The 12,036-nt window shown below is 34.6% G+C and overlaps 1 protein-coding gene across 5 annotated transcripts in view; it reads right to left on the minus strand.

Annotated features, from left to right (window-relative positions):
- DOCK7 (dedicator of cytokinesis 7) overlaps positions 1-12,036 on the minus strand; it is a 203,869-nt gene that overhangs the window by 58,898 nt on the left and 132,935 nt on the right. For all 5 annotated transcript variants that reach the window (XM_044749192.2, XM_044749193.2, XM_070486407.1 and 2 more), the window contains 2 exons: positions 5,655-5,824; positions 4,513-4,667 (listed from right to left, as the gene is read on the minus strand). In XM_044749192.2, the coding sequence (XP_044605127.1) occupies positions 4,513-4,667; positions 5,655-5,824 (325 nt within the window). The remainder of the gene's footprint in view (positions 1-4,512; positions 4,668-5,654; positions 5,825-12,036) is intronic.

The raw sequence follows: 12,036 nt of genomic DNA on the forward strand, positions 1-12,036 counted from the left end.
GGTTTCGCCAGTTCAGATCTTGGGTACAGACATGGCACCGCTCGTCAAGCCATGCTGAGGCAGTGTCCCACATGGCACAACTAGAAGGATCCACAACTAAAAATATAAAACTACGTACCAGGCGGCTTTGGGGAGAAAATGGAAAAATAAAAATTAAAAAAAAAAAAGAAATTTAAAACTACACTCAGCAGAGTGAAACCACAGAAGGTCAGTCCTAAGGAGAACATCAAAAAGAAGCAAAAGAGAAAAAAAGATTATCTTCAAACCAGCAACAGTTTGATCGCAGCTGACTTATCAAAAGCAGCAATGGAAATGAGAAGACAGTAGGAACAACGTCCTCAGCATGCTGAAAGAAAACAGAGGAAATTCAGATGCTAGTTCTCAAAAAAATATCCATAAAAACTCCTAAAGAATCAAGGTCAAATAAAGACATTTTTCAAACAAACACAGAGAGTTTCTCACCATAGCATAGAAAATTCTAAAGAATATATTTCACAAATAAGAAAAATACCTAATATGGAATGTTACAAATCTGGGAACGAATGAAGAGCAAATAAAGTGGTGAAGACATGGGCAAATCTAAATGATAACTGATTCTATACAGCTATAAAAATAATAATAATAATGTATTGTGACATTCAATGACATACAAAACTTAAAATGCATGAAAACAGCATTTAAATTGGGAGAGACATAAACTCAACCTGTTCTAAGGTCCTTCTACTAACCAATGTGAAAGTAAAGGTAATGAGCAACGTTGGACTGGATAATTTAAGGAAGCACACTGTGATTTCCTGCACAATCACTAAAAGAATAGAAAAAACGTGTAACTCCCAAACTAACAGAGAGGAAAAAGTGGAACAAGGATAAAACGGAATGAGAAAAAAATAATCCAAAAGAAGACAATAAATGAGACAAGAGATACATAAAATGGGTTGTACGATATAACATAAAATCAAAAAGGTTAAATTCATTAAATTTAATTATACTAAATGTAAATGGATTAAAAACTCTAGTGAAAGGCAAAGATTAAGAGACTAGATTTTAGAAATATAAGACAAAATCTAACCACACGCTGTTTATAAAAGATACATCTAAAACATAAATTTAAAACATAAAGTGAAAATGTTGAAAGTAAAAGGACAGAAAAAGTCATGTCATATATATACTAGGCAAAAGAAATTTAGCATAGCTATGCTAACAGTATACAAAATAGACTTTAAGGCAAAAAAAAAAAGTATTTATGGTGCATGTTGATCCCAGATGCAATCCATCAAAAAGTAGGTAATTTAAATTGTTAGATATTTCATAATAAGGCCTCAAAGGAAATAAAACAAAACTTTGACAGAATGATAAGGAGATATTACAAAACCACAATTGTAGTGTGATATTAGCATAAGCAGAAAGAATTCAGTAAAGACAAAGAAGATTTCAACAAAGGATTAACAAATTTGAGGTAATAGACAAATAGAGAACACTGCAACTAACAACTGAAGAAAACGCATTCTTCAAATACATGAGATATTTGCAAAAACTGACCATAACCTAGCCCATAAAACGAGCTGCCACAGATATAACAAACTGAAATCATACAGGGTAAGTTCTCTGATCATGCAATTAGGCCAAAATCAGAAAAAAAAGATTACTAGAAACTTTCATAAGTGGAAATTTTAAAACAAGAACAACTTAATATCCCAAAAGTCTAAAAAGAAATCATAATGAACTTTAGATATATTTTGAACTGAATAAAAAAATGCTACATATCAATAGTGGCATGTAATTAAAACAATAATTTAAGGAAATGCATAGGCTTAAAATATGTATCAAAGAAAAAAAGGATGAAAATTAGTGAGTTAAGCATCTATTTCAAGAAGTTAGAAAAAGAGCATTGATATAAACCCAAAGAAAGTAGAAGACAGTAAACAATAAACATTCAAAAGTAAGGATCAACAATTCCCCCAAACTGGTTCTTTATAAAGACTAAAGATGTATTCAAATTTTCAATGGAACTTACTAAGACAAGAAAAGGCACAAAGAGCCAGTCACAAAAATGAAAAAGTTTAAATCTACTACACGTTATATACAGTAAACAGATCATAGAAAATATTTAGAACAACTTTGTATGCCAAGAAAATTTTATGCATCTGTCAACAGAATGGGTAAATAAATTGATCTATAGTCAGACAATGAAATATCATAGAGAAATGAAAATCAGTGATTTATAGCTACATTATATAACATGGATAAATATTAAAGATATAATTTAAAACTAAACTATAGTATTTAGGGATACAAACTGAGATGGTAAAACTATAAACAAAATTAAGCAATTACTTTATTAGTCAGGATAGTAGGTAGCTTGGTGGATAGCTTGGTGGGAAAGAGCATGCTAAGGATTTCTGAAAGGCAGCCAATATTATGGTTTTTTGTCCTGAGTGGTGGTTACAAAGGTGTTTATTTTATAATATTTTGTAAACTGTACATTTATGCATGACATACTTTTTCAGGAGTAGTATGTTTCACAAAAGAAAAGTTTAAAAAACCAAAAGCAAGTTCAATAAAATTGAGAATAGTGGTCATTTTGAGGAGAGGTAGGGACTGAACTGAGAAGGGTAGACTGGGAACTTCCAAGGTATTTGCAATGTTCTCTTTCTGAAGCTGGGTGGTAGGTATGCTTCTATTTCTTCTATCGTTATATTTTAATTGTACATGTACATTATATATTCTTTTGTATGTACAATATCACCAAAACTACAAGAGATAAAAGAAAAAATTGACAAATTAGAATTCATCAAGGGGGCCAGGTGCAGACCTACTCCACTCGTCAGCCATGACGTGGAGGCATCCCACATACAAAGTAGAGGAAGACTGGCAAACATGTTAGCTCAGGGCGAATCTTCCTCAAGCCAAAAAGAAAAGAGGAAAACTGGCAACGGATGTCAGCTCAGGGCGAATCTTCCTCACACACACACACAAATTAGAATTCATCAAAATTTAAAACTTCTGCAGTTCAAATGATAGCATCAAGAAAGTAAAAAGAAAAAAATGAAAGCGAAAAGATAATCCAGAGAATGGAAGGAAATACTTGCAAATCACGTACCTGAAAACGGATCTGTATCCAGAATATATAAAGAATTCTTTCAACTCAATAACAAGAAGATGAATTACACAATTTTAAAATGACAAAGGATTTGAATGGACTTTTCTTTAAAGAATTATACAAAAAAATGTGCCAATAAGTAAATAAAAAGACGCTCAACATCAGTAGACATTGGGGAAATGCAAATCAAAATCACGAGATACCACTTCACACCCACTAAGGTGACTATAATAAAAAGGATAACAGGTGTTGATGAGAATATAGAGGAACAGGAAACTTTACATTGCTAGTAAGAATGTAAAATGGTGCAGTCACTTTGAAAAAGAGTTTAGAAGTTTCTCAACTGTTAAACATAGAGATACTATCTGACCCAGTAAATCACTCCAAGGTATCCACCTAAGAGAAACAAAAACATACGTACACACAAAGACTTGTACACAAATGTTCACAGCAGCATTATTCCTAACAGCCAAAAAGTGGAAATGATCCAAATGTTCATCAACTAACAAATCGATAAACAAAAACTGGTGTATCAATATAATGGAATATTGTTTGGCAATAAAAAAAAGTAGTGATAAATGCTACAACATGGTTAAACCTCAAAAACATTATGCTTTGTGAAAAGCAGCCAGACACAAAGGATCACAGAGTGCATAATTCCAATTAAATGAAATGTTCAGAATAGGCAAATTTATAGAGCTAGAATGTCAATTAGTTGCTGCCTAGGGCTGGAGGGAAATTGAGAGGGACTGCTAACAGGTCTAAGGGTTCTGAAATATGTACTAAGATATACTGTAAATATACTGAAAACCACGACATTGTACACTTAAAATGGGTGAATCTTTTGACATGTAAATTGTATCTCAATAAAACACTGTCACATCAGACAGCTTCTATAAATATTACTGCATTTTTCTGAAAGAAGATCATTTAAAACTTTTAGAACTTGATCTTGCTCTGTCAGCAGTTTGCTTCTTCCTACCCCCATATCCTTCTCTATTTAAGGGGGAAAAATACAGGGGCAGAGTAAATATCAATTTTTTTCCACATGAAAAAGTGTAATATATTCACAGATTAAAAAAAGTAAAAGTATTCTCATTTGCTAAACAACTGATAACATTTCTTAGGGCTGATAAAGAATAAAATGGATTAAAAAATAAAGAAAATGGGCTATATATAAGATAATTTTCAAAACTCTGAACGACAGAGGACAGAGCTTTATACCATAAAACTTGAAGCAATTAATAATTCTTAAAACAACTCAGTACAAGATAGGCAATATTCTCAGAACATTAATGTTTCCACAAATAAAACTTGGAGTACTTTTGCATCAGCTAGTATGGTAATCCTAGTTATTTATCCTTGTACACATCGGTCTTTCCAGGAAAAACTTCACAGGAGTGTTGTTTTACCGTTGACGTGAGGAGGAAGCTGCCGGGCCTTGTTAGCTGAGGAACAGATGTTCCTGCAATTGCCATGGCAACTGTCTGGCTGATCATGCTTCCGCTCTCACTTTCATAATCATCAGTGGCTATACAAATTGGTCTTCCTCTTTGATTGTGAGTTTCTGGAAAAAAATAATCCAAAAATAAATAAATAAAACTTCTGTTTAGCTTAATTAACAGTTATGGAGCATGCAATTTCCTTTCCTAGTCTCCATTTCTCTTTAAAAGAAAAACCTGTTAACACGTAATTAGATTTACTTCTTTTAAACAATATTTTAAACATTAACTCAGTCTTACAGTAATAATTTATAGTTTTGTAGAGAACTTTAACTTGCTAGTGAAAGAAGATGTAATATAATAAACATTTCTGCTTTCAGGTGGAAACCCACTTTAGTGATCAAAATACTGGAAAAACTGCCTAACTATGAGTCCCTCAAAGGTAAGGAGTTGTCATCTTTGCATCACCAGCAACTGTCAAGGTTCTTAATTCATATTAGGTACTCAGTAAATGCTTTTGTTTTTATTGAATTGGAAGTATTTTATAAAGTTAATTGCTAATTTAAATACAACCTACAGTGTTTTCATTAGGGCAAACAGAGGAATTTAAGTAAATTCTAAATATGGAAAGCAAGAGCAACAAAACGTTGTGAGTTGTAGTTTTTAAAAAGCAACATAACTTCAACTTACTAACCCAGTGTTAGTAATAAACATAATTCTTAATATTCAGGTGAATATTAATTTCAATTATATATATGAATAAAATTGAGACTAAAGGCTATAGACATCTGTCAAGTTTTCTTGTATTTTTTTTCAGATGCACAGTACATGCTCATGCAAACACACCTACTTCCTAAAAGGTAGGTATAGAAATGTTATAACATCCTTAATTTAAAATTCATCATAAGAACCACTTACATGAAAATTGCAGTGGATTCACTCACACAGTCAAAAGTTTTTAAGTGAAATAGTTAAGTATTTAGTTTACTCATGTCGGTGTATATTTCTTTATATTTCTTTTCCTAAAATAAGATCTTTATCCTTGAGATATTTCCTAACACTTTTACACACTGAGATTTGTCGTTAAAATTTGACCAAAATATACTAAGTACCTGTAAAATCATACAGCTGAGGAACAGTTTCCATGATAATGCCAATAAGAGGGAGATACAACATGGCCACCCGAGCCTTTATCTGGGGGTCAGAGAACCGTGGGTCTGAGTCATGACTGGATAGTAAATTGTGTACCATATTGATGACTTTCTTGTGCAATCCAAACAGTCTGTTTAAAAAGAAGATGAAGAAGTAGCAGTAAGGTCACAGAGCTTAGTTAACATCTGTAAGCAAACAGTAAGTCATGGTAACCAATCAATTTTGTTCAACTTCTTAACTTTGTCACATATTTGCATGGACTCCTATAAAACACTTCTCATTTTTAAATTAATGAATATCTCTCTGTATAAAATAAGAATTGAGGGGAAAAAGAAATCCCCTACAAATTCCCTTAGGAGTAAATCTAATATTATTTTACATTAACTCCTTATTAGTGCATTTTAACATTAAATAACAAGACTAGTTATAGTTGTATTTTAAAGCAAAAAAAAAGTAAATTTTAAGTAGCTATAAATTTTATTTCATCAAATGAGGTCTTCTCATATTTATCCCAAATAAACTTTTATTTCCTTTTTCTAAAAGAAAAATCCTCTACCTAATGGATTATGCAGTCCACAGGCTGGGGCTGCTTTTCGGCGGCTCTGTTTAAGCTAACGCTCCTTGCTCAAGTCCTTCATTGGGGCCCTCACAACTTTTCTAGACTTCCACTGCCCTAAGTTTCACCTGGGCTACTGCACTAGGAAGGGTCACTCACATCTTCACACCTTTTTTCTCCTCTATTCTTAGACTGAAGGTACTTTAACTATGCAAACCATTCTAATTAAAAATTCATCCAACTTCATCTGGCCCCTAACACTGCACCTAGCAGCAGTTTCAGATCTCACTTTCTCTCACTAAGCCTGTCACCATCAATCTCAGTAAAAGACCTTACCTCCAACTTCTTTCTTTTAGGAAAGAAAAAGTATTCTGAATTTGCTCTGGTCAGATCTTTTAACACAATTCCATCTTTATGGCTACCAAATAATCTTTCTTCTTCTCTCAGGAAAAGTTGTACTTTTTCTCAGAAAGTCATTTCCCCACATGTTCAATGAACTTCATTGTTCTTCAGTAGCTTCAATGTCCGGCTACTAAGCTCTTCTCTTCTTCCTTCAAATAAGCCTTTCCTATCTTGAAAATACATGTTCACTTGAAACTAGTTTCCTCCAGCTTATATAGTATTTCTGTTAGTAATAAACTGTTATACTATTTCCCCTGAATAAACTTTCTGAATGCACAGTCTATATCAAGTGTTTCCTTTTACTTAATTATCTACTCCCTTTCCCTGAAAAGTTTCTAAATTGGTTACAACATGGTACAGCACTAGCTTCATCATTTTGTAGACAAATGATTTTCGAAGATACTTAACCTATTTCCCTGTATACCAGGGCAGAAACATACCTCAAAGGTGGTTGTAAGAATTAAGTTAAAGAGTTTATATAACATGCTTTTAGCACAGTGCCTTAGCATTGTCCTCCTCAGTGAATATTATTAGCCTTTCTCTCTTTGAAGATCACACAACGGATTTAAGAGCTGGTATTTGAAACCAGGTAGTCTTTCTCCAGAGCCCTTCATCTTATCCTGCAATTTTACACAGCTCTATATGAAATCTAGCTAGAGATTCTTTCTTCTCCCTTCCAGATTTTTTATTCAGAAAGTATGTTTTTAAACCCTGTCAAGAACCATAGCCCACCTCACACCTGTCAGAATGGCTAGTATCAAAAAGACAAGCAATAACATGTGTTGGTGAGGATGTAGAGAAAGGGAACCCTCATATACTGTTGGTGGGGATGTAAATTGGTATAGCCACTATGAAAAACAGTATGAAGGTTCCTCAGAAAATTAAAAATGGAACTACCATATGATCCAGAAATTCCATTTCTGAGTAATTATCCAAAGAAAATGAAAACACGAATTGGAAGAGATACAGGCACCCCTATGTTCATTGCAGAATTATTTACAACAGCTAAGATATAGAAGCAACCTAGGTGCCCATCAATAGATGAATGGATAAAGAGATGTGGTATATACATACAATGGAATATCACTCAGCCACAGGGAAGAACAAAATCTTGCCATTTGCAACAACATGGATGGACCCAGAAGGTATTATGCCAAGTGAAGTAAGTCAGACAGAGAAAGACAAATACTGTATGATTTCACTTATACATGGAATCTGACAAACAAAACAAATGAACAAGCAAAACAAAACAGAAACAGATTCATAGATACAGAGAACAAACTAGTGGTTACCAGAGGAAGCAGGGGTTGGGGAGCAGGTGAAATAGGTGAAGGGGATTAAGAGGTACAAACTTCCAGTTATAAAATAAATAAGTCACCAGGATGGCACAGCATAGGGAATAGTCAATAATATTGTAGTAACTTTGTATGGTGACAGATGGTAACTAGACTTATCGTGGTGATCATTTCATAATATACATAAATATCAAATCACTATGACATACACTTGAAACTAATAGGATATGGTGTGTCAATATACTTAAATTTAAAAAAGAACCATATCTAATTAACATATCTGAGATTTCATCTTCCATCTCTCTACTTGACACTGTTATTTGTATCAGACACTGTCATTTATACATTCTCTTCTCAGTATTTTCTCCAAATAGTTTCCATCCTTCCTCACACTCTCCCTCATTTTTCCCAAGTCTCAGATCTGGTCATTTGCTCTTTATGGTCTCCCTTTTGACTTCTTATATCACCAATCATGATTCCCAAACCTGAGTATGTATTCCTTATCTCTCAGCAGCTACCAGCCCCAGACTTCAACCTAGCTAAACTCTACCCTCTCGTCTTCATGAAGCCTTTTCATATGTCTATATTATTCAATCACCTGCAGCTGTAAATACATACTCATGCAGGACCTGCCATATCCCATTTTAGATGCTGGAGATTAGACACTGTCCCCGCTCTTAAGGGGCTCACTTTAGAAAGAGAGAAACACAGGCACAAAATTACAATCATGTGTCGCAAAACTACGGGGACACATTCTGAGAAATGTATCGTGTATTTAGACAAACTTAGATGGTATAGCCTACTACACCCATAGGCTCTATGGTACTAATCTTATGGGACCACTGTCAAATATGTGGTCTGCTGTTGACTGAAACATCGTTATGCAACACGTAACTGTAATAACGCAGTATTACAACTGTTATGTAAAGGCGTTAGTCTTCTACAGAACTATGTTTATACTACAAAATTAGCATTTAATCATAGTATATTGTTTCATAGTCTTAACTTCCTAACTATAATGAAAGTTTCTTAAGAGCATATCTTTGGTCAATTAGAGAATATATTATTGCTGCTCAAGGAATTATTCTTGATTTCTTAGCAAGCAGAGAGAGTAAAAAGAAAAGCATTCCTCTCAAGGATCTAAGACAACGTATGCTGTATTTTCTCTATATACCTCTAAAGAATGCAAAATTTGGAGATGAGATATGAGCCTCTCAAAGTCCATCATTCATTCATTCAATTAACAAATACTTATCAAGTGTCCACTTTGTACCAGACACAATCCTAAGGCACTGGGAATACAGCAGTGAACAAGAAAGACAAAGTGCCTGCTCTCAGGAGTTCACATTCTAATGGGAGGAGACAGATAAGAAACAAGCAAACTTCAGGTAAGTGCCCTATAGAAAATAAACAGGGTTAATACGGTTAAGAGTGATGGTGGCAGGGGCAACAGAGCTAATTTAGACTGAGTGGTTAATGAAGCCTCACTGAGAAGATGCTGTCTGAGTGGAGACCTGGAGAATCACTAGGAGGAAATGCCTCTGTGAAGATCTTAGGGCAATCTGAACACTGCTTCAGTCAGAGAAAAATTCAAGTGCAAAGGTTCTAAGGTGGGAAGGAGTCTGGGACACAGAGAAACAGAAAAAGGTCAGGATGGCTAGATTTTAGTACGGGAGGAGGGAAGAGAGTGGCAAGAGAGCCAGATATATAGGTCTTTGAGGACTATTATTAAAAGTCTGGATTTTATTTTAAGCGCCATTTTAAAGGCATACACTCACATTGACAATTTTAAGCAAGAAAGTGACATGATCTGATTCTCATTTTTAAAAGATCATTCGGGCCGCTGTGTAGAAAAAGGATTCAGGGAGGAAGAGTGGAAGCACAGTTAGGGGAGCAGCTGTGAGGATGGGGAGAGTGGCTGAATCTGGGATCTATCTTGGAGGTGGCACCTGTAGAATCTGCTAATGGACTACAAGAAAGAGTGAGAAAAGGAAGAAATAAGCAGTAGTAAAAACTAAGGTTACAATCCTATGTACTATGTTTAAAACTCTTCCCATATCTTGCTTAGCTAAATAGACAAAGAAAGGGGCATAGTGAACAAAATTATCTGGACTTTATAGAAAATCTTTCCTAGTGTCAAAAACCAACACATTCTAGCTTGAAGGGTAAAAAAGCAGAAAAGAATTCTTTCATAAGTCCTATATTGTTCTGCAGAAACATAACAAACCTATTTTAATAGAAGTGATCCTCGACGTGAAAAAAAAAAATACATTGCAGAAACAGTAGATTGTTAGAACTCTATTCTCTCTATCAGACACTGCTGAGCACCTACACAACACCTACTTCCTCTGTCTTCCTTCTTAACAGAACTCATATTTTTTTCAGGTATACATTCCTCCCCGTAGAACTCAGGGGAAGCTGACTCCATCCTCCGTCTCAGGAGTAGATTCTAATTAGACTAGCCCTGCTACTTAAAGCAGCCAGTTAGCAAACTGTTTTGTCACCAGTCTGAGAAGAGATAAATGTTAATCAACTCATTGCTTCCTTAATTGAGAAGGTCTACAAAAAAAAAAAGTATGATGTAGGCACTGTGTTTAGTGACATACTTGATTTATAATTAGGCACAGCTCCTTATCTTGTGCTCTGTAACAAGCAACCCATGAACTGACACTAGTGTAAGCGCCACATCTGAGCAGAACTGAACTAATCCATCCAGCAATCTGGCATTGCTCTGGTGACTGCAATAGCACAGGATAGGCAAGTGAGCCAAATCAGTCCAAGGGAAAGATTTACAATGCATGCTTGGGAAGAGGATTTCCCCTCTCCCTCCTGCTGGACATGAACAAGGAAGAATTTAATCTGAATTGCCAGTGGCAACTGTCTTACAGCCAGAAGAGATGCTAGCCTTAAGATAAAGCTGATGCTTCTAGTAGAGGTAGAGATATAAAGAACCAGAACCTGAGGACCTCAGTGAGCTGCTGACTGTACTGTGCTAAAAACCCTACCTTTCTTCAATTATGAAAAAATTAATTTACTTCCTCTAATAAAGCCAGTATAAAGAAAGGTTTTCTGTTTCTTGCAACCAAAAATATCTTGATATATATATCAAGTAAAAATATTGGAAATACAGATTGAAATGACTGAGATATATCAGATATTAAAGAAAGCTAGTATGTTTAGAAGGTGTTTTCAGAATGTTTTTTTTTCAAACAGTGGATCCCCTCTTTTCCCCAAATGATATCACATTCATTTGTCAAATGGCAAAATATGGTGGCAAGCAGGGTTGGGAGGCCCAGAGTTTCATTCACTTGGTCTGCTCTTTCCATATTCCAACATCTGCACCCCCACTCGATCCTGCATGGAAATCCACTGAGGAACTCTTCAGAATCTATAGTTCTGAAGAACACGTGTGAAAAACTACTTCTTTAAGCTATATTCCTAATGTGGGAAGCCACCATTATGAAAAAACACATCTTTCATTTGCAGATTTAGCCTTTCACAATTTATCAATAAGCATCAGCTATGTCCCTGACTACTGCTAAGAACTTTACAAACCTCCTCTTTCATTCATTCAACAAATACATCAGAGGACCCTTGTAAAACCTGCTCAAAAGTATCTCCTTTAGTAATCTCGAACTCCTACATGAGGTTAAGCTGCATTATAAACTCCTAATGATCTTTTTATGAGAAAAATTGAAAAAAAAAAGTAATTATTACCCAAATGAGTTATAGTCATACAGATTTTCTTTAAAAAACTATTAAAACACAAGTGCCCCATAGGGATGCTAGACCACAACAAATCAGGCTATTTCTACAAATTCAACCATCAGACAATATACCCTTCTCTACTTACTATATCAATTTCCAAAGATCCTCTAAAACTGTACACAATTTTGGAATCTTTTAAAACCTACAGATATTTGCTTATAGGGCAAATTTTGAAATAAAATGATACACAGTATGATGGCAAATGATAAATTTTCTTCACAAGGAATCAAACAGAAGACTAGTCTATTTTCCTCAACTGAAATGTGCCTACTATATATCAACATATCTAAGAGTCCATCTACTAATATGCCAAAATATTTT

The sequence above is a fragment of the Equus asinus genome, chromosome 16 (genome assembly GCF_041296235.1).
Source record: "Equus asinus isolate D_3611 breed Donkey chromosome 16, EquAss-T2T_v2, whole genome shotgun sequence".
NCBI classification, from domain to species: Eukaryota; Metazoa; Chordata; class Mammalia; order Perissodactyla; family Equidae; genus Equus; species Equus asinus.